Here is a 23,940-nt window from a genome sequence, read left to right on the forward strand (position 1 = left end):
GGACGGGAAGTCAACTTCCCTGGACAGGAAAGTCTCCCTTTCCCAGACGGCCAAGGACTCTCTGCAATGGTGGCTTCTTCCCACCTCATTATCACAGGGAAGATCATTCCTGCCCCCATCCTGGGCAGTGGTCACGACAGACGCAAGTCTGTCAGGGTGGGGAGCAGTTTTTCTCCACCACAGGGCTCAAGGGACGTGGACTCAGCAGGAGTCCACCCTTCAGATCAATGTTCTGGAAATCAGGGCAGTGTATCTAGCCCTACTAGCTTTCCAGCAGTGGCTGGAAGGAAAGCAGATCCGAATTCAGTCGGACAACTCCACAGCGGTGGCATACATCAACCACCAGGGAGGGACACGCAGTCGGCAAGCCTTCCAGGAAGTCCGGCGTATTCTGCTGTGGGTGGAGGACAGAGCATCCACCATATCAGCGGTTCACATCCCGGGCGTAGAAAACTGGGAAGCAGACTTCCTCAGTCGCCAGGGTATGGACGCAGGGGAATGGTCCCTTCACCCGGACGTGTTTCAGGAAATCTGCCGCCGCTGGGGGGTGCCGGACGTCGACCTAATGGCGTCGCGGCACAACAACAAGGTCCTGACGTTCATGGCGCGGTCTCGCGATCACAGAGCTCTGGCGGAAGACGCCCTAGTGCAAGATTGGTCGCAGTTCCGGCTCCCTTATGTGTTCCCACCTCTGGCACTCTTGCCCAGAGTGCTACGCAAGATCAGATCCGATTGCAGCCGCGTCATACTCGTCGCCCCAGACTGGCCGAGGAGGTCGTGGTACCCGGATCTGTGGCATCTCACGGTCGGCCAACCGTGGACACTACCAGACCGACCAGACTTACTGTCCCAAGGGCCGTTTTTCCATCGGAATTCTGCGGCCCTGAACCTGACTGTTTGGCCATTGAGTCCTGGATCCTAGCGTCTTCAGGATTATCCCAAGGAGTCGTTCCTAGCCTGTCTCATGGTGGCAAGTCCACTTCTGCTAAGATCTACCACAGAACGTGGAGGATTTTCTTATCCTGGTGCTCTGCACAAGGAGTATCCCCCTGGCCATTCGCGTTACCTACTTTTCTTTCCTTCCTGCAATCTGGGTTGGAAAAGGGCTTGTCGCTCGGCTCCCTTAAAGGGCAAGTCTCGGCACTATCCGTGTTTTTTCAGAAGCGTCTAGCAAGACTTTCTCAGGTGCGCACGTTCCTGCAGGGGGTTTGTCATATCGTCCCTCCGTACAGGCGGCCGTTAGATCCATGGGATCTAAACAGGGTACTAGTTGCTCTCCAGAAGCCGCCCTTCGAGCCTCTGAGGGATGTTTCACTTTCTCGTCTCTCACAGAAAGTGGCCTTTCTAGTGGCGGTCACGTCTCTTCGGAGAGTGTCTGAGCTAGCAGCGCTGTCATCCAAGGCTCCCTTCCTGGTGTTCCACCAGGACAAGGTAGTGCTGCGCCCCATTCAGGAGTTTCTCCCTAAGGTGGTATCCTCTTTTCATCTTAATCAGGATATCTCCTTGCCTTCCTTTTGTCCTCATCCAGTTCTTCGGTATGAAAAGGATTTACATTTGTTAGATCTGGTGAGAGCACTCAGAATCTACATTTCCCGCACGGCGCCCCTGCGCCGCTCGGATGCACTCTTTGTCCTTGTCGCTGGTAAGCGCAAAGGGTCGCAGGCTTCCAAAGCCACCCTGGCTCGATGGATCAAAGAACCAATTCTTGAAGCCTACCGTTCTGCTGGGCTTCCGGTTCCATCAGGGCTGAAGGCCCACTCTACCAGAGCCGTGGGTGCGTCCTGGGCATTACGACACCAGGCTACGGCTCAACAGGTGTGCCAGGCAGCTACCTGGTCGAGTCTGCACACTTTCACCAAACATTATCAGGTGCATACCTATGCTTCGGCGGACGCCAGCCTAGGTAGAAGAGTCCTGCAGGCGGCAGTTACCTCCCCGTAGGGGAAGGCTGTCTTTGCAGATCTAACATGAGGTATTTCTTTACCCACCCAGGGACTGCTTTTGGACGTCCCAATCGTCTGGGTCTCCCAATGGAGCGCCGAAGAAGAAGGGAATTTTGTTACTTACCGTAAATTCCTTTTCTTCTAGCTCCTATTGGGAGACCCAGCACCCGCCCTGTTGTCCTTCGGGATTGTTGGTCTTGTTCGGGTACACATGTTGTTCATGTTGAACGGTTTTCAGTTCTCCGATGTTACTTCGGAGTGAATTTGTTTAAACCAGTTATTGGCTTTCCTCCTTCTTGCTTTAGCACTAAAACTGAGCAGCCCGTGATCCCACGGGGGGTGTATAGCCAGAAGGGGAGGGGCCTTACACTTTTTAGTGTAATGCTTTGTGTGGCCTCCGGAGGCAGTGCTATACACCCAATCGTCTGGGTCTCCCAATAGGAGCTAGAAGAAAAGGAATTTACGGTAAGTAACAAAATTCCCTTCTTTTTAATAATGTGCTTTATTTTTTTTTTTTTTTTTTTTTACAACCCCTGGGCCTGAACTGTAACATGAGCTTCCCAGGAAAGCTCATGTTCGGGATCGTGTACGCGAACACTTTACACTTTACAGTCCGGGTTCGCCGATCATTACACATTAGTGAGAATTAAAGAGGTTATCCTCTACTTTAACATTGATGGCCTATCCTTAGGATAAGTCATCAATGTCTTATCAGCTGGGGTCTGACACCCGGCACCCCCACTGATCAGCTGCTCTTAGTGCTGGCGGCAGCAGCCTGGGCTGGAAATGCTTCATTTTGCAGCTGCGCTATCTTTTGATAGGAGCCACATCTGGATATTGGAATCCTATTGATTTAAATAGGAGGCGTATGTTCTGGAGACCTGATGCTGGAACGGTTTTTAGTTCTTTGTTTATTATTATTATTATTATTTATTATTATTATTTATTATTATTATTATTTATTATTATTATTATTATTATTATTATTATTATTATTATTATTATTATTATTATTATTATTATTTATTATTATTATTTTACACTTCAGCATTTAAAGGAGTTGTCCACTACTAATTTAGGACCCCACTTTAAATAAACAATGGATCCTTGCCTCCTGCAGCAGTGCCATTTCATGTGACGTTGGCACTGCTTTTCCTGGAGGCTGAAGTGACATTGTGTCATGTGCTTTTAAAGGGAACCTGTAATAAAGACAGTGTGGTGGTTTTTTTGTTTTTTTTTTTCTTTTACCTGCAGCCATATTGCAAGTACCTAGTGTTTTTAGAACATGTGAGTGTGTAATTGGCAGCTTGGCTGCAGGGAGAAAATGAAGATTTATTGTCCCTGCAACCACTTGCTTTCAGTTATTGGCTGAAGTGTGCAGATCAGGATGTCAGTCATGTTGCGAGTGGAGTTGCTACAGCGCATCATTGTGTAGCGAGCGCTCACTGCTCTAGCACCTTCATAATGACTGGAAGTGAGCGGTGAAGGAGAAAATCACATCATTCATTTTCCTCCCTGCAGCCAAACTGTCAGGTATACACGTGTAAATATGATGGCTTTTCTTACTTCAGAAATGTTACTTCAGTCCCCGAATTAACTTAGAGCATCCTACTCCAAATTGCCTCTTTAGTAAGACTGGCATGTACAATGCCAAGGGGTTGTCTGGTCTAAGTCCACTAGTCTGCAGTCACTGTGTGTCTGTGACTGCAGACTTGTGAAACCTCACATTGCACACACTCTACGATCAGAGGATCCACCGGTGTCTGAGCCGGTAACGGCGGTCTTGTGGCTGTGAATATCATATGCAGATACCCAGCCACATTCTGACCCCATGGACATGACCTCACTGTGATACACTTGTATTGGACGAGGCTGTGCTGATCCAGTTGAAATGTAGAATATCACACACTCACAGCTCTGATGCCGGAGAATCCTCCCAGCGCACAGTATGTGCATTGTGAGGATTCACAAGTCTGCCATCAGTGACACATGGTTACTGCAGATTTGTTGTTTTAGACCGGACGACCTCTTTAATGAATTGTCTCTGTACTTACTGTGGTCTGTGTGTCCTGTTTAAAGGGGTTGTCCCACGTATAAAGTACATCTTAGAATAATATCTTCCACAATTGGATGAGGCTAAAAAAACAATCCATAGCTCCGGGGCATGAAAGGAAGCACAAGAGTATGCAAACATTACTGCATGGGATCGCAGATGATGCTTTCTGTGAGGTAAAACAGATTTTAAAAAGAGGTAGGGAAATGTTTTACCTCACAGAGAAAGTCGGCTGAGATCCCATGCTGTCCTGCTTTGTGTCCTCTCCTGCAGGAGATGTGGTATTATCAGACACTGCTATTGATTAAAATGGTTTTTGTTTTGTAGGACAACCCCTTTAAATCATAGTTGTGCCTTGGATTCAGTGTATTGTCCCTTGAGCAGCATTTGCCAGTCTATCCAAGGAGGATATATGGTAATGAAGATTTGGGGGAAGCAGTTAAACATCTTGTATATAACTTTTTTTTCTTCTTCTTCTAGAAAAGCTCCTTAGATGCTAAAGAGCCTATGCAGGTCTTTCTTCGTGTACGACCTTTTACTGGACCTGAGATTGAGCAAAAAGAGTCCCAGGTGAGTGCCCCAGGGCTTCAGTGACCCGGCTGCAGTGCCCCAGGGCTGCGCTCCTGTTATTCTAATACTGTGGTAATTTCCCTAGGACTGTATCGGTATTCCTGACCCCTGCAGTGTCCTGGTGAAGGCTCCTCTGAGTTCCCAGGCTTGTCGGCTGAGTGATAAAGGCAGTGGCTCTCTGGCCCAGAAGTTCTCCTTTACCCATGTAAGACCCTCACTCCGAATTAACCCACAGTTGATTTATTGTAAGACTGTATCATCATTGATTTAATATGCCTGCTCTGTCCTCTAAAACAGGTGTTTGGTCCCGAAACCACCCAAAGTCAGTTTTTTGAGGGCACTTTAAAAAAACAAGTGATTGATTTTATGAAAGGACAGAATCGCCTGATCTTCACATACGGCGTTACTAATGCTGGCAAAACCTTCACATTCCAAGGTAAGCGCCATCGTGGCTATTCACCCCCAAAAATCAAGTTGTCCCCTAGTCATTGGAACTTCCTGATCTTTTGGGTATGACAACTGGGAACCCCCAGCAGTCTAGAAATCGGGGCTCTTAAAGTGACTGTCACCAGGTTTTTGTCATTTTAATCTGAGAGCAGCATAATGTAGAGACAGAGATCCTGAATCCCGCAATGTCGCGTACTGGGCTGCTTAGTGTAGCTTTTATAAAATCACAGTTTAATTAGCAGGAGATTACCATTAGCGAGGTTGTCTAGCAGCTCGTTATAGCCCCACCCCCATTACTGATTGACAGTTTTCTATGCACACTATACATGGGCAGAAAGCTGCAAGTTAGTGGTGACAGCGGGGTTACCGAGTTCCAGATTCAAATACAGTGGAACCTCGGTTTACGGCTGCTTTCACACATCCGGTATTCGCTAAGCGGCACAATACGGCGCTTTGCAGAAAAAAGGCAACTTTTTTTTTTTTTTTTTTTTTTTTTTTTTTGCCGCCGGTTGCGTTTTTTCCGCATAGATTTGCATTAGCGCCATAGTGTGCCGCATGGCCTTGCGTTGCGTCCGGTTTTTGCTGGATGCGGCATATTTAGCCCATGCGGTGGCTGGATGGAACGTTGCCTGGCACGTTTTTTTTTTGTGCGGCGAAAAAAACGCATCGCGCCGGATCCAGCGCGATTTACAATACAAGCCTCTGGACGCCGGATGCGGTTTTTTTGAACTGCGCATGCTCAGTATCAAGCTGCATCCGTCAAACGGACGGGCTGCATGGAAAAACGTATGCAACGGATCCGGTTTTTTTTTCGCCGCATCCGTTTCATAGGGTTTTGAGCTGAATTGTGCCGCTCAGCAAAAAGCGGATGTGTTACAGCAGCCTTAAAGGGAACCTGTCAGCAGAAATGTCCCCTAAAACCTAACAGATTCCCCCTCTGCAGCTCCTGGGCTGCATTCTATAAAGGTCCCTGTTATGATTGTGCCCACTTTCTGACCGAAAAAAAGTGTTTATAAAGTTGTACCTTTTTGGCTTCTGATTCTGTAAATCCGTCACGGGGGCGGGCTGCCTGATGGCCGTTATTCTGCCCCCTGGTCCTGTATGCCGCCCCCATCGCTGATTTCAATACTTCTGGACGCCGCCCACTGCTCCAGCCATCCCCGCGCATGCCCAGTGCCCATCTCTCGGGGATGAGCACTGTGCCCAGCGTCACGTGCACGCAGGGTTAAGATTATGGGCGGTGCTGTGATGTTTATTCCTAAGCAACCGCCCATAATCGCGGGACCGCGCTTTCCCCCTCGGCCTGCTTCTTTCTGCGCAAGCGCGCTGCTGCTGACCTCACTTCGCCTCCTTCCCATCTTGCCCCGAGGCAGGAAATAGATGGGAAGAGCGCGGAGCAGTGACTACACCGAAAGCGCGGTCCCGCGATTATGGGCGGTTGCTTAGGAATAAACATCACAGCACCGTGATCCGTACTTCCGCTAAAAAAAAACGTTTTCAGCGGATGTTAAAAAGACGTAGTGTGAAACTAGCCTAAATAAGACAAGTTATGTGAAGCAGAACTATCAGTATGGCCAGGGGTCAAGCTATTGTGGCCATAAATATTGCAGCACTTCATAGATAAGGAGTGTGAAGGTTTTATTGACCTCTGATTGGGGTCTGGTCCTGAGTTGTGATGCCCCCAGATGCTCTGAGGAGCACATTTCTTAATTGATGAAAAAAGACATAAATCCATGTGACACCTTTATTCATGCTCTGAAGTCTTCCTGGAAAATACAAGAATTGATGCCGATTCTGTAGTGAAGCTTATAAAATTCATCCTCACCCATAATTACTTTGCATTTGACAATAACATATATCTACAAAAGACTGTAAGAGCAACGGGAAGCAAAATGGCACCACAATATGCAAATCTTTTCATAGCCGAGCTTGAAAGTGACTCTTGTCCTATCAGACCTCTGGCCTACTACTGGTACATCGATGATATTTTAATCATCTGGATAGAGTGTGAGGAGCAGCTGAAGACCTTCCATGGACACTTTAATCAGTTTCATCCCACCATCAACCTAACACTCAACTACTCCTGCACTGAAATCAACTTTTTAGACCCCATCCTTAGGCTATGTGCGCACACTGCGTTTTGTTTTTTTTTTTTTTTTTTGACGCTGCGTTTTTGTGAGCTTTTGGCCGATAAAAACGCACCCACGTCGAAAAAACGCATGCGTTTTTACCGCGATTTGGTGCGTTTTTGCCTGCGTTTTGCTGCGTTTTTGATCTCTACGTTTTGCAGGAAAGAATTGACATGTCTTTTTTTTTTTTTTTTTTTTTTTTTTTTCTTTCCCAAGCTCAAAAACGCAGCTTAAAAAAAAAAGTTGTGTGCGGACAGCAAAAATGAAAACTCATAGACTTTACTGGGGAAGCAAAGTCATGCAGTTTTGAGGCCAAAAACGTCGCGAAAAACGCATTGTGCGCACATAGCCGTAAACTACGGAACAATGAAATAGAGACATCACTGTACCAGAAGCCAATTGACCGTCCAACATACCTGAAATGGGACAGTTTTCATCCAAAACACACTCTATAGTGTACAGCCAGGCTATCAGGTACAATCGGATATGTTCCAACATTACAGATAGACAATCACCTTGAGGGCCTCAGAAAGACCTTTCTGAATCAAGGCTACCACCCAAGAACAATTGAAAACCAGATTACAAGAGCCACCAGAATATCAAGAAACCATCCCCTACATTATAAAACTAAAGAAGAAAACGACCGGGTCCCTCTTGTAATCACCTACAATCCAAATCTGGAGGTGTTAAGAGGAGCTACACGGAAACTACAACCATTACTGCAAAAAGATGCCCGGTTAAAATCTATTTTTCCAGACTCCAACCCCCCCCCCTCTCCACACACACACGTCTGTGTTTTAGGCAGCCCCCAAATATAAGAAGCATCATTGTCAGAAGCTCCCTGTCCTCTCCAACAACAGGAACATTTCCCTGCAACCAGAAAAAATGCAAGACCTGTCCATTAATATTGACAACGGACAAGATAAAGATCCCCAGATCACATCAGGACTGCAAGATCCCAGGTACCTTCAGCTGCACCACAACCAATGTGGTGTACTTAATTATATGTACCAAATGTGCAGCTGGGGGTCTGTATGTAGGGGAGACCGGACAACAGCTCAGGACAAGGATGAATTCTCACCTCCACACAATTAGAGAAAAAAGGATAGATCTACCTGTGGCCAAACACTTTTGTAACCCCGACCACAGCATCATGGACATGAAATTGCTGGTATTGAAAGGAAATTTCAAGTACTAGAGAGACAGAAGACTATGGGAATACAAACTTATGACCTTTGACACATTCAGAGCTGGAATAATTGTCTCATGGATTTATTTTTTTTACATAAATTAAGAAATGTGCCCTTCAGAGCATCTGGGGGCATCACAACTCAGGACCAGACCCCAATCAGAGGTCAATAAAACTTTCACACTGCTTATCTATGAACTGCTGCAATATTTACTGCCACAACTGATTGTACCCTTGCTCTACTGATAGTTCTGCTTCACATAACTTGCCTTATTTACTCCTCTATTCTGTCTTGCTGTGTATGAATATGTGACTCTTCAGATTGTGTTATACTGAGCCTGATGAAGAGACCTGAGTAGTCTGGAAAGCTGCTATTATTACCATTTCTTCAGTTAGCCATTAAAGGGTATCAACCACTGAGGTCTCTGTTCTTTTAAACAATGTCGTTATATTTATAGAGTATTTTATTTATTTCAGCTGTCCATATTTGTCATTTTTTTAAGTATAAGCACTAGATGGCGCCCTTTCTCCATCAAAACGTTCACATAGATTACATTGACCAAGATGGTCTTATTTTATATACCGTTTTCACACTTTTTAAGGTTTAGGCTGTACAAGCAATTGGCATTGTATAGTGACTGCTCTTGAAATCCCACCCTTCCTTTCTGCTTCATTATGTTGTAGCAAGTACGCGGAAAGAATTTTTACAACCAATAAGCTATACGTTGATCGGTCTTCCACCATAGAGCCTCAGTTATGGCCTGTCCCCCCCCCCCCCCCCCCCCCCCAATTTTTTAAATGGTTCCTTTTTTTTTTTTGTTTTTTTTTTTAAGGCTGTGAACATCCTTGTCATGGGGAAAACTTATTGTTACACACAATAGTGATTACTTTTTAGATAAGATTGCAAACAAACGTTATTTTATTATTTCTTCATTCATTTTCGGGCCCCAGGTATGTGGTTTATAGCATATAAGTCTCAGATGTTTCTCTTGTAGGAGTGGCACTTGTAGTGCAGGCCGGATGTGAGTGCTGTGTACCCAAGGTGCTGCTGTCTTCACTTTTTTATGTATCAGCACAGCATTAGTTAGGGGTACTTCTCACATAGCGAGATCGCTGCTGAGTCACGGTTTTGGTGACGCACCGGTGACCTCATTAGCGATCTCGCTGTGTGTGACACTAAGCAGCGATCTGGCCCCTACTGTGAAATCGCTGCTCGCTACACACTGCTATGGTTCATTTTTTTAGACGTTGCTCTCTTGCTGTGAAGCACACATCGCTGTGTTTGACAGCGAGAGGGCAATGATCTGAATGTGCAGGGAGCAGGGAGCCGGCTTCTGGCAGCCTGCGGTAAGCTGTAACAAAGGTAAATATCGGGTAACCAAGCAAAGTGCTTTGCTTGGTTACCCAATATTTAGCTTGGTTACTAGCGTCCGCTGCTCTCAGGCTGCCAGTGCCAGCTCCCTGCACACGTAGCCGGAGTACACATCGGGGAAATAAGCAAAGCGGTTTGCTTATTAACCCGATGTGTATTCTGGCTACGAGTGCAGGGAGACAGCGCTAAGCGGTGTGCACTGGTAACCAAGGTAAATATCAGGTAACCAAGCGCTTGGTTACCAGATATTTACCTTAGTTACCAAGCGCAGCATCGCTTCCACGCGTCGCTGGGGGCTGGTCACTGGTCGCGGGTGAGATCTGCCTGATTGACAGCTCACCAGCGACCATGTAGCGACGCACCAGCGATCCTGACCAGGTCAGATCGCTGGTGGGATCGCTGGAGCGTCACTAAAATGTGACGGTACCCTTAGCGTTCATGTATCTCCATGTGCTCTGTTTTTTGTTTTTTTTTCTCCTTCTGAAATACATTCTCCTGCAAATCTGTGTACAAATCCCTTATCTCCCTCCCTGCTGCTATTTCTAACAAAGAAGGGAGGGGGGTGAGCAGAGAGCCATTAGGAGTGGATCGCTCTTTTATAGGGAATTTCTCAGTAGGTTTGTAATGCTACATCTGAGAGTAGCATGGTATAGGCAGAGAGTCCCTGAATAGAGATGAGTGAACCCGAGGTTCGATGTTCGTACCAAACACTTTACAAAAAAAAAAATTCAAATTTGGCATTTGGGGGCTTTATGTATGAACACCACTCACGCATACACGCTGTGCTCGGATACCCTAAGTGCTCAGCCCGGTGCAAGCCGGTTGCAGTGTTTGTTTTTGTAGATACTACATCAGTTCAATGTAAAAACCCGTCACCCGAAAGTGATCTGTTTATGGCTGGCTGCATGTGGGGGGAGACCTGAACTGCCCAATCAGTGACTTCCATGGGGGTTCAGGTCAAGTCCGGGTTCAAAACCAAACATTATCTAAAGTCCAGCTGAACCCGCCGAACCGACAGTATGGGATCATAGATGATTCTTTTTGTGAAGTCAAATATTTTCATTATTATATGTATGTATGTATGTCCCTGTACGGTCACACTGCCGTTACACAGTATATAGCAGGGGCATATATATCAGATTATCTCAGCACAAGAACATTATTTATTTCTTTGTCGCTCCATTGGGAGACCCAGACAATTGGGTGTATAGCTTCTGCCTCCGGAGGCCACACAAAGTATTACACTTTAAAAAGTGTAACCCCTCCCCTCTGCCTATACACCCTCCCGTGCATCACGGGCTCCTCAGTTTTATGCTTTGTGTGGAAGGAGGCACACATCCACTCATGCATTCTCATTTTAGTTATATCGGTTGGAAGAAAAGAGGGCCCCCACGGGGCCCCCGGCATGCTCCCTTCTCACCCCACTACGTCGGCGGTGCTGGTAACGTTGAGGTACCCATTGCGGGTATGACGGCCGGAGCCACATGCCGTCTCCTTCACCATCCCTTAGCGGCTCTGGGAGAAGTGGGATCCTGAGCGGTCATCCAGTTACTGGGACCGTGCTCCCTCCGCAGCCCCTGTGGGAATCTGCCGGACAGGAGTCTATTCATCCTCAGGGACCGGGCCCTGCATCTATAAGGTACTCTGTGTCCCCATGGGGACTGTGCATGGAGCACCTGGTTCCCGGACGCTGCAGCGGCTGCTGATTTCTGAAGACCGGCGGACTTCCGCGCTGACCGCGCCTGCTTGTCGGCCGCGGTCTTAAATTTAGTCCCCGGCTTCAGCGCGGCCTACTAGCAAAACTCCCGCCCCCGGACCTGTCTGTCAAGGATAGGGGCGGGACAGCCGACCTGACGTCGGAAGTGAGGGCCGGAGCATCCTGTATGTTTCCTCCCCCCTCACTGATCACGGTGGGGACCCCAGATTCCCGCACTTTTCCTGGCGCCGCCCACCGCTCCACTCCCCCTCTGAGAGCTCCGGCAGCCATTTTTCATTCTGCCGGTGGAGAATTATCAGGAAAGAGCTCTGCAGCACTGGGAGACCTGGAGCAGGGAATCTGGAGGACACACACGCCGCTTTTTAGCGGTCGGTAAGCCACACCGGTCACCCGGTGTTGGTCCCCCGCAGGGTGCCGGAATAGATACGTAATATATATATATATATATCTGTTCGGCCGGGCTGTATACCCTTCCCATATACCCTCAGTGATCACTCTCCTTGGACACAACAGCATGTCGTCCACAAGGAGCAAGAGCGCTAAGGCACAGGGTTTCTTTGCGACCTGTACCTCTTGTGGGGCTATGTTGCCTGCAGGTTCCACCTACCCTCACTGTGAGCAATGCTCGACCCCTGTTACGCTGGCTCAGCCGGAGCCTCGGCCACTATTGGGCCCCTCGGCTCAGGTAGACCCCCATGCTACCACTGTCCAGGCGGCAGGGACAGAGTTTGCAGTTTTTGCTGAGAAGCTCTCTGAGTCACTTTCACAATCCATGGCTAAGTCTATGGACAAATGGTCTGCCAGGCTGCTAGAAGCCTTGCAGTCCAGACCGGTCCTTACACAGGCCCAGGACCCTGTTGGATTGGCGCCTCCAGGTCCCTCTCGGTCCACGCCGCAGCGCGTTCCCGGGGTGGGCCCTAGTTCTCACGTGGAGGACTCCTCCACGGACCACAGTCCCAGACCAGCTAAGCGGGCTCGCTTGGAATCTTCCCCGACTTCTTCACGCTGCTCGGGTTCCCAGCTTGAGGACTCGCTGGAGGACGAGGCGGAGGTCGCAGCTCAGGGCTCTGACCATGACGTTGCCCTCAATCTTGATACACCTGAAGGGGACGCCTTAGTAAATGATCTTATCTCGTCCATCAACCAGGTGTTAGATCTATCTCCCCCGCCTCCACCTATAGAGGAGTCGGCTTCTCAGCAGGAGAAACACCAGTTTCGGTTCCCCAAATGTACACGGAGTGCGTTTTTCGATCACTCTAACTTCAGGGATGCTGTCCAGAAGCCCAGAGCGGTTCCGGACAAGCGCTTTACTAAGCGCCTTACTGACACACGTTACCCCTTCCCCTCTGACGTAGTTAAGGGTTGGGCTCAGTGTCCCAAGGTGGATCCTCCAGTCTCTAGATTGGCGGCTAGATCTGTGGTATCGGTTGCAGATGGCTCATCGCTAAAAGATGCCACTGATAGGCAGAGCTCCTGGTGAAATCCATCTACGAAGCCACGGGCACGTCTTTTGCCCCGGCTTTTGCAGCCGTGTGGGCACTCCAAGCTATCTCAGCTTGTCTGGCTGAGATTAATGCGGTCACACGTACTTCTGCTCCGCAGGTTGCGTCTTTGACTTCTCAGGCGTCGGCGTTTTCTTCCTACGCCATGAACGCGGTCCTAGAGTCTGCTAGCCGTACAGTGGTGGCATCCGCTAATTCTGTGGCAGTCCGCAGAGCCATGTGGCTGCGCGAATGGAAGGCAGACTCTGCTTCCAAGAGGTTCTTAACCGGTTTGCCGTTTTCTGGCGACCGATTTGTTTGGTGAACGATTGGATGAGAATATTAAAGAATCCAAGGGAAAGGACTCCTCCTTACCCCAGTCCAGACCAAGGCGACCTCAGCAACGGAAGATACAATTGAGGTTTCGGTCATTTCGGCCCTCCGCCAAGACCCAATCCTCTTCGTCCAATAGGCCGGAGAAAGGCCAGAGGAACTCATATGCGTGGCGGTCTAAGTCACGCCCCCAAAAAGCCGCCGGAGGCACTGCCTCCAAGGCGGCCTCCTCATGACTCTCGGCATCCCCGAACCGCATCCTCGGTCGGTGGCAGGCTCTCCCGCTTTTGCGACGCCTGGTGGCCACATGTTCAAGACCGATGGGTGAGAGACATTCTGTCTCACGGTTACAGGATAGAGTTCAGCTCTCGTCCTCCAACTCGTTTCTTCAGAACCTCTCCGCCCCCTGCTCGGGCCGACGCACTTTTTCAGGCAGTGGACGCTCTGAGGACAGAAGGAGTTGTGATTCCTGTTCCCCCTCAAGAACAGGGTCGCGGCTTTTACTCCAACTTGTTCGTGGTGCCAAAGAAGGACGGATCATTCCGTCCAGTTCTGGACCTCAAACTGCTCAACAGACATGTGAGCACCAGACGGTTCCGGATGGAATCTCTCCGCTCGGTCATCGCATCGATGTCACAAGGAGACTTCCTCGCATCTATTGACATCAAGGATGCTTATCTCCATGTGCCGATCGCACCCGAACATCAACACTTCCTGCGTTTCGCCATCGGAGACGAACACCTTCAGTTCGTGGCATTGCCTTTCGGCCTGGCGACAGCCCCACGGGTTTTCACCAAACTCATGGCATCCGTTGTGGCGGTCCTACACTCTCAGGGCCACTCGGTGATTCCCTACTTAGACGATCTCCTAGTCAGGGCACCTTCTCGGGAGGCGTGTCAACACAGCCTTACCGTCGCTCTGGAGACTCTCCAGCTGTTCGGATGGATCATCAACTTTCCAAAATCCAAGTTGACACCGACCCAGTCACTGACTTACCTCGGGATGGAGTTTCATACACAGTCAGCAGTAGTCAAGCTACCGCTGGACAAACTGCTCTCTCTGCAGGCAGGGGTGCAATCTCTTCTTCAGGGTCAGTCACACCCTTTGAGGCGCCTCATGCACTTCCTGGGGAAGATGGTGGCAGCGATGGAGGCAGTGCCCTTCGCGCAATTCCATCTGCGCCCACTCCAATGGGACATTCTCCACAAGTGGGACAGGAGGTCGACTTCCCTCGACAGGAACGTCTTTCCCTTGCAACCAAGACGTCTCTTCAGTGGTGGCTTCTTCCCAATTCTCTATCGCAGGGAAAATCCTTCCTGCCCCCAACCTGGGCTGTGGTCACCACAGACGCGAGCCTGTCAGGGTGGGGAGCGGTGTTCCTCCACCACAGGGCTCAGGGGACCTGGACTCCGATAGTCTTCCCTTCAGATCAATGTTCTGGAGATAAGGGCAGTGTATCTAGCCCTATTGGCGTTCCATCAGTGGCTGGAGGGCAGGCAGATCCGTATCCAGTCGGACAACGCCACTGCCGTCGCATACATCAATCACCAAGGCGGCACTCGCAGTCGTCAAGCCTTCCAGGAAGTCCGGCGAATTCTGCAGTGGGTGGAAGCCACAGCCTCCACCATCTCCGCAGTTCACATACCGGGCGTAGAGAACTGGGAAGCAGATTTTCTCAGTCGTCAGGGCATGGATGCGGGGGAATGGTCTCTGCACCCAGATGTGTTTCGAGAGATCTGTCGCCGCTGGGGAACGCCGGACGTCGATCTCATGGCGTCACGGCACAACAACAAGGTCCCGGCATTCATGGCACGGTCTCAGGATCACAGAGCTCTGGCGGCGGACGCATTAGTTCAGGATTGGTCGCAGTTTCGACTGCCGTATGCGTTTCCCCCTCTGGCGATGCTGCCCAGAGTACTACGCAAGATCAGGTCCGACTGCCGCCGCGCCATTCTCGTCGCTCCAGACTGGCCGAGGCGGTCGTGGTACCCAGATCTGTGGCATCTCACGGTGTGTCAGCCGTGGGCGCTTCCAGACCGCCCAGACTTGCTGTCACAAGGGCCGTTTTTCCATCTGAATTCTGCGGCCCTCAACCTGACTGTGTGGCCATTGAGTCCTGGCTCCTAGCATCGTCAGGGTTATCTCAGGATGTCATTGCCACTATGAGACAGGCCAGGAAACCGACGTCCGCCAAGATCTATTACAGGTCTTGGCGGATATTCTTGTCCTGGTGCTCTGTAAATGGTTTTACTCCCTGGCCTTTTGCCTTACCCATTTTTCTTTCCTTCCTTCAATCCGGAATGGACAAGGGTTTGTCACTAGGCTCTCTCAAGGGACAAGTATCGGCGCTCTCCGTCTTTTTTCAAAAGCGCCTGGCCAGGCTCCCGCAGGTCCGCACGTTCCTGCAAGGAGTTTGCCACATAGTCCCACCTTACAAGCGCCCGCTGGAACCCTGGGACCTTAACAGGGTGCTAACGGCTCTTCAGAAACCACCTTTCGAGCCGCTGCGGGATGTCTCTTTATCAAGTCTTTCGCAGAAGGTGGCATTTCTAGTGGCAGTCACATCACTCCGAAGAGTGTCGGACCTTGCAGCGCTGTCATGCAAAGCCCCTTTCCTGGTTTTTCACCAGGATAAGGTGGTTCTGCGTACTGTTCCGGAATTTCTCCCTAAGGTGGTATCTCCTTTTCATCTCAATCAGGATATCTCCTTACCTTCCTTTTGCCCTAATCCAATTCACCAATGTGAAAAGGATTTGCACTCATTAGATCTAGTGAGAGCACTCCGGTTCTACGTGTCTCGCACAGCGCCCCTGCGCCGTTCAGATGCGCTCTTTGTCCTTGTCACTGGCCAGCGTAAGGGTTGACAAGCTTCCAAGTCAACCTTGGCTCGGTGGATCAAGGAACCGATTCTTGAAGCCTACCGTTCTTCGGGGCTTCCGCTTCCTTCGGGGCTGAAAGCCCATTCTACCAGAGCCGTGGGTGCGTCTTGGGCATTGCGGCACCGGGCGACGGCTCAGCAAGTGTGTCAGGCAGCTACCTGGTCTAGTCTGCACACTTTCACGAAACACTATCAGGTGCATACCTATGCTTCGGCAGACGCCAGTCTAGGTAGGCGAGTCCTTCAGGCGGCGGTTGCCCACCTGTAAGAGGGGGTCGTTTTCGGCTTTTTATCGAGGTATTCTTTTACCCACCCAGGGACTGCTTTTGGACGTCCCAATTGTCTGGGTCTCCCAATGGAGCGACAAAGAAGGGAATTTTGTTTACTTACCGTAAATTCCTTTTCTTTTTCGCTCCTAATTGGGAGACCCAGACAGTGGGTGTATAGCTACTGCCTCTGGAGGCCGCACAAAGAACTACACTTAAAAGTGTAAGGCCCCTCCCCTTCTGGCTATACACCCTCCCGTAGGAGTACGGATTCCTCAGTTTTAGCTTTGTGCGAAGGAGGTCAGACACGCACGCATAGCTCCATTGTTTTTAGTCAGCAGCAGCTGCTGACTATGTCGGATGGAAGAAAAGAGGGCCCATACAGGGCTCCCAGCATGCTCCCTTCTCACCCCACTGTATGTCGGAGGTGTTTGTAAGGTTGAGGTACCCATTGCGGGTACGGTGGCTGGCGCCCACATGCTGATTCCTTCCCCATCCCTTTTTACAGGGCTCTGGGTGAAGTGGGATTTACTGGTCTCCAGGCACTGAGACCGTGCTCCATCTACAGCCCCTGGAGAAGATGCTGGATGGAGCGGAGTACATCAGGGACATGGCCCTGCTTCCTCAAGGTACTCTGTGTCCCCGTGCATTTGGCGCTCACACCGCAGCATGCTGGGTGTTGTAGTGCGCCGGGGACATCAGCGCTGCGGCGCTTGTGCCATGGCCTCATTCAGCTCGCTGAAGCAGGCACACTTTTGGGGAACGGTCGCGCCGTCCGCTGGGACTGCGGCGCGGCTGGCACTTGTGGTGCGCCGGGGACTTCAGCGCGGGCCGCGCTTTTACGGCGGCCGCGCTGATAACTCGAGTCCCCGGCTTTTGCGGCCTAGTTCCGTTCGTTCCCGCCCCCCAGACCTGCCAGTCAGGAGAGGGGCGGGACGCTGGTCAGTGCATCAGCGCTGAGGGCTGGAGTCGTTTTTACATACTCCAGCCCTCACAATAGGCACAGAGGGGACACTGTTTCCCGCACTTTTGTTTGGGAACTCCCACGGGCCGCCCCTCTCCACAGACGCCGGCAGCCATTCCTGCTGACACGCTGAACTACAGAGGGGAGCCGGGGAGACCCAGACAAGGAATTCTGCGCCTTCTTACCCGCTATTCAGCGGGCGGTAAGCAGCCCTCTGGGCTCACCCTTCTTGTGCCAGTAGTAATCTTAGTATTTTGTTCCTGCAAATACTTTGTACTGCATAGCGCTGGTCGCCCTTTGGCTATAGACTCTCTCTCACATTGCAGAGAGCCAACAGCATGTCGTCCACAAAACGCAAGGGTGCCAAGGCACAGACATTATATGCTTCCTGTACCGCATGTGGGACTTTTCTACCGGCAGGCTCCACTGACCCCCATTGTGTGCAGTGCTCGGCCCCTGCGGCACTTGCACAGTCGGGACCTCTGCTGGACGTGACCCAGGGTGTACCACCTGTGAATGCTGTCCAGGTGACAGGAACTGAGTTTACGGCTTTTGCTGACAGAATGTCTCTCACTATGTCACAAATTCTTGACACATTGCGAGCTAGGCCTGTACTTCAGGCCACGGACACTGTGCAATCATTGCCCCCTGGTCCCCCTCAGCTGAATTACTTCCAAGCTCCGGGACGGGCACATACACCTCAGGGTGAAGACTCTGACTCGGACGATGGCCCCAGGCAACCTAAGCGGGCTCGCTATGAGGGGCCTTCACATTCATCTCAATGGTCAGGATCCCAGCGAGATGAATCTATGGGTGATGAGGCGGACGTAACTGATCAGGATTCTGATCCTGGGACCGCTCTCAATCTAGATACACCAGATGGTGACGCCATAGTTAATGATCTTATAGCGTCCATCAATAAGATGTTAAATATTTCCCCACCAGCTCCTCTTGTAGAGGAGTCAGCTTCGCAGCACGAGAGAATCCATTTCAGATATCCGAAGCGTACATTAAGCACTTTTCTGGACCACGCTGACTTTAGAGACGCAATCCAGAAACCCCACGCTTATCCGGAAAGGCGTTTTTCTAAACGGCTTAAAGATACACGCTATCCTTTTCCCCCTGAGGTGGTCAAGGGTTGGACCCAGTGTCCAAAAGTGGATCCTCCAATTTCCAGGCTTGCAGCTAGATCCTTGGTTGCAGTTGAAGATGGAGCGGCACTTAAAGATGCCACTGACAGGCAGATGGAGCTCTGGCTGAAATCCATCTATGAAGCTATTGGAGCGTCGTTAGCGCCATCTTTTGCTGCCGTATGGGCACTCCAAGCTATCTCAGCCGGGCTTGTGCAAGTCGACTCAGTCACACGTGCATTTGCCCCGCAGGTAGCACCATTGACCTCGCAAATGGCGGCATTCGCGTCGTACGCGATTAATGCTGTTCTTGACGCTACAAGCCGCACGGCAGTGGCGTCAGCCAACTCCGTTGTTTTGCGTAGGGCCCTGTGGTTGAGACACTGGAAGGCAGATTCTCATTCCAAGAAGTGCTTAACCAATTTGCCTTTTTCTCGTGACCGATTGTTTGGAGAGCGTTTGGATGAAATCATCAAACACTCCAAGGGTAAGGACTCATCCTTACCGCAACACAGACAAAACAAACCCTAACAGAGGAGGGGTCAGTCTGGTTATCGGTCCTTTCGAGGACCGGGCAGGTCCCAATTCTCCTCGTCAAAAAAGACTCAAAAAGACCAGAGACGCTCAGATTCTTGGAGGTCTCAGTCACGCCCAAAAAAGACAGCCGGAGGAACCGTTGCCAAGACGGCGTCCTCATGACTTGCAGTCTCCGATTCCCACACCCTCGGTCGGTGGGAGGCTTTCCCACTTTGGCGACATTTGGCTGTCACGCGTCAAAGACCGTTGGGTGAGGGATATTCTGTCTCACGGGTACAGGATAGAGTTCAGTTCTCGTCCGCCAACTCGTTTCTTCAGAACTTCTCCACCACCAGACCGAGCCGATGCTCTGTTGCAGGCGGTGGCCGCTCTAAAGGCGGAAGGAGTGGTGACCTCCGTCCCTCTTCAGGAACAAGGTCACGGTTTTTACTCCAATCTGTTTGTGGTCCCAAAAAAGGACGGATCGTATCGACCCGTCCTGGATCTAAAGTTGCTCAACAGACACGTGAAAGTCAGGAGGTTCCGGATGGAATCCCTACGCTCCGTCATAGCCTCAATGTCTCAAGGAGATTTTCTAGCATCAATAGATATCAAAGATGCGTATCTCCACGTGCCGATTGCGCCAGAGCATCAGCGTTTCCTACGCTTCGTCATACACGACGAACACCTGCAGTTCGTAGCGTTACCTTTCGGTCTGGCAACAGCCCCCCGGGTCTTCACCAAGGTCATGGCAGCAGTAGTAGCTGTTCTGCACTCGCAAGGTCACTCTGTCATCCCGTATCTAGACGACCTGCTTATAAAGGCACCCTCTCAAGAGGCATGCCAACACAGTCTGAAGGTGGCACTAGACACTCTCCAGAGTTTCGGGTGGATTATCAACTTTCCAAAGTCTCATCTAACCCCGACCCAATCTCTGACTTATCTTGGCATGGAGTTTCATACTCTCTCAGCGATAGTGAAGCTTCCACTGGACAAGCAGTGTTCGCTACGGACAGGAGTGCAATCTCTCCTTCAGAGTCAGTCGCACTCACTGAGGCGCCTCATGCATTTCCTAGGAAAGATGGTAGCAGCGATGGAGGCGGTCCCGTTCGCGCAGTTTCATCTGCGCCCTCTACAATGGGACATTCTACGCCAATGGGATGGGAAATCGACGTCCCTCGACAGGACTGTCTCCCTCTCTCAGACTGCCAAGGACTCTCTGCGTTGGTGGCTTCTCCCCACCTCATTGTCACAGGGAAAGTCGTTCCTACCCCCATCCTGGGCAGTGGTCACGACTGATGCGAGCCTATCAGGGTGGGGAGCGGTGTTTCTCCACCACAGGGCTCAGGGGACGTGGACTCAGGAAGAGTCCACCCTGCAGATCAATGTTCTGGAAATCAGAGCAGTCTATCTTGCTCTGCGAGCCTTCCAACAATGGCTGGAAGGCAAGCAGATTCGGATTCAGTCGGACAATTCCACGGCGGTGGCGTACATCAACCACCAAGGGGGAACACGCAGTCGCCAAGCCTTTCAAGAAGTCCGGCGGATTTTGACGTGGGTGGAAAGCAAAGCGTCCACCATAGCCGCAGTTCACATTCCAGGCGTGGAAAACTGGGAAGCAGACTTTCTCAGTCGCCAGGGCATGGACGCAGGAGAATGGTCCCTTCACCCGGACGTGTTTCAGCAGATCTGTTGCCGCTGGGGGACGCCGGACGTCGATCTGATGGCGTCACGGCACAACAACAAGGTCCCAGTTTTCATGGCACGGTCTCACGATCACCGAGCGCTGGCGGCAGACGCCTTGGTTCAGGATTGGTCGCAATTCCGACTACCCTATGTGTTCCCACCTCTAGCATTGTTACCCAGAGTTCTCAGGAAAATCAGGTCCGACTGCCATCGAGCCATTCTCGTCGCTCCAGACTGGCCAAGAAGGTCGTGGTACCCGGATCTGTGGCATCTCACGGTAGGCCAACCGTGGGCACTACCAGACCGTCCAGATTTACTGTCTCAAGGGCCGTTTTTCCATCTGAATTCTGCGGCCCTGAACCTGACTGTGTGGCCATTGAGTCCTGGATCCTAGCGGCCTCAGGTTTATCTCATGAAGTTGTTGCCACAATGAGACAGGCTAGGAAACCATCCTCAGCTAAGATCTATCACAGGACGTGGAAGATATTCTTAGCTTGGTGCTTGGCTCAGGGATTTTCTCCCTGGCCATTTGCATTGCCAATTTTTCTTTCCTTCCTGCAGTCTGGGTTGGAAAAAGGTTTGTCGCTTAGCTCTCTTAAGGGTCAAGTCTCCGCGCTATCCGTATTCTTTCAGAAGCGCTTGGCACGGCTTTCTAAAGTACGCACGTTTCTCCAAGGAGTTTGTCATATCGTTCCTCCTTACAGACGGCCATTGGAACCCTGGGATCTAAACAAGGTTCTCATTGCTCTCCAGAAGCCGCCTTTCGAGCCTTTGAAAGAGGTTTCCCTTTCTCGGCTTTCACAAAAAGTAGTTTTTCTTGTGGCGGTCACGTCTCTTCGAAGAGTGTCCGAGCTAGCGGCGTTATCTTGCAAATCTCCCTTCCTGGTGTTTCACCAAGACAAGGTAGTACTGCGTCCAATTCCAGAGTTTTCTCCCAAGGTGGTTTCTTCCTTTCATCTCAATCAGGATATCACTTTGCCATCTTTGTGTCCGCATCCAGTTCACCAATTTGAAAAAGGTTTACATCTGTTGGACCTGGTGAGAGCACTCAGGATTTACATTTCTCGCACGGCGTCTCTGCGCCGTTCTGATGCGCTCTTTGTCCTAGTCGCTGGTCAGCATAAGGGATCGCAAGCTTCCAAATCCACCCTGGCGCGGTGGATCAAGGAACCAATTCTTCACACATACCGTTCTGCTGGGCTTCCGATTCCATCTGGACTGAAGGCCCATTCTACCAGAGCCGTGGGTGCGTCCTGGGCATTGCGGCATCAGGCTACGGCTCAGCAGGTGTGCCAGGCGGCTACCTGGTCGAGTCTGCACACGTTTACCAAACACTATCAAGTGCATACCTACGCTTCGGCAGATGCCAGCCTAGGTAGACAGGTCCTTCAGGCGGCGGTGGCCCACCTGTAGGAAAGGGCTGTCTGACAGCCCGTTCATGTGGTATCTTTTTACCCACCCAGGGACTGCTTTTGGACGTCCCACTGTCTGGGTCTCCCAATTAGGAGCGAAAAAGAAGGGAATTTTGTTTACTTACCGTAAATTCCTTTTCTTCTAGCTCCAATTGGGAGACCCAGCACCCGCCCTATTTGTTCTTAGGGTTTCGTTTTTCGGGTGCACATGTTGTTCATGTTGTTTCTTAAGTTCTCCGATCTTGTTATCGGATTGACTTTGTTTTTGAAACTGTTATTGGCTTTCCTCCTTCTTGCTTTGGTACTAAAACTGAGGAATCCGTACTCCTACGGGAGGGTGTATAGCCAGAAGGGGAGGGGCCTTACACTTTTAAGTGTAGTTCTTTGTGCGGCCTCCAGAGGCAGTAGCTATACACCCACTGTCTGGGTCTCCCAATTGGAGCTAGAAGAAAAGGAATTTACGGTAAGTAAACAAAATTCCCTTCTTCTTCTAGCTCCTATTGGGAGACCCAGCACCCGCCCCTGTTCCCTTCGGGCTGTTTGTTCTTTTGTGTACACATGTTGTTCATGTTGAATTGTTCTTTTGGTTCATTGTTTTCAGTTCTCCGAACATCCTTCGGATTGAATTTACCTTAGACCAATTTATCAGTTTCCTCCTTCCTGCTTTTGCACCAAAACTGAGGAGCCCGTGATGCACGGGAGGGTGTATAGGCAGAGGGGAGGGGGTTACACTTTTTAAGTGTAATACTTTGTGTGGCCTCCGGAGGCAGAAGCTATACACCCAATTGTCTGGGTCTCCCAATAGGAGCTAGAAGAAAAGGAATTTACGGTAAGTAAACAAAATTCCTTCTTTTTTTTTATTTTTTTTTTACACATCCAGTTGTGGAAATTATTATTATTCCAAGATCTATTGATTAAAATTAAAGAGACCCAGCCAGCAGGATTTTGCTATATGAAGTAAAGGCATGGGCCATACAGGCACTCTGATGCTGATTGCAGGCATACCTGTTGTAGAAAGATGTGAGGCTTGGTTGATGAACTACTGTATATTTAATCAAAGTTGCAGAAATGCCCTGCTCTTTGTGTGCAATGGGGCTGGACATTTTTGGGTCAGCTCCTCAGTATTTATTCTTCCCTCTTTTTCTTTATTTGAATATCGCGCTGCCGTTGTTGTTGGAGGCGCATGCGCATTGCCACAGTAATTATATCTTCGTTTAAAATGGCGCCGGAGTCCACCACGCACATGCCATTTTATTGAAGGCACTTCGGTGAAGACAGAGAGGCATCTGCACGTGCACCAATGTAAAAAAAACAAAAAATAAAATTAAAGAATCTGTGCACACGACGAGGCCTTTCTTTGTCTTCACTTCAGGATCTTCAATAAAATGGCGCTGGAGAGCACGATACACTCGTGCATAAACTCCGGGTGCCGTGTTAATGAAGACATAATTGCTGAGGCAATGCGCATGTGCTGCCAACAGCAATGGTGGCACAATATTCAAATAAAGAAAAGGGGGCATGCCAGGAGAACGCCAGAGGATGAGGAATAAATACCAAGGACCCGACCCAAAAATGCCCGCCCACGTTGCATGCATCAATCAAAGTGCAGGGGATTTCTACAACTTTGATTAAAGATATGTCAGCAAGCATCCTTCTACAACAGGTATGCCCGGTTCAGCATCTTACTGCCTCTATGGCACTGCCTGCGCCTCATACAGAAAGCCAATCACTAAGATTTTTCTATAAGTTTTTGTGGGACATACCCCTTCAAGGTCCATTTACACAGACTACCAGAGGCATAATATGATCACAGATAAACCTTTAGGCCCCTTTCACACATTAATTGTTTGCGGT

General features: G+C 50.2%; 1 protein-coding gene across 1 annotated transcript in view; it reads left to right on the top strand.

Moving 5' to 3' along the window:
* The window catches only part of KIF20B (kinesin family member 20B), a 340,877-nt gene that overhangs the window by 13,740 nt on the left and 303,197 nt on the right, over positions 1–23,940 (top strand). Inside the window, exons 2-4 of the mRNA XM_075348747.1 lie at positions 4,477–4,566; positions 4,652–4,771; positions 4,864–5,002. Of these exons, the coding sequence (XP_075204862.1) occupies positions 4,504–4,566; positions 4,652–4,771; positions 4,864–5,002 (322 nt within the window). The 5' untranslated portion in view covers positions 4,477–4,503. The remainder of the gene's footprint in view (positions 1–4,476; positions 4,567–4,651; positions 4,772–4,863; positions 5,003–23,940) is intronic.

The sequence above is a fragment of the Anomaloglossus baeobatrachus genome, chromosome 5 (genome assembly GCF_048569485.1).
Source record: "Anomaloglossus baeobatrachus isolate aAnoBae1 chromosome 5, aAnoBae1.hap1, whole genome shotgun sequence".
NCBI lineage: Eukaryota > Metazoa > Chordata > Amphibia > Anura > Aromobatidae > Anomaloglossus > Anomaloglossus baeobatrachus.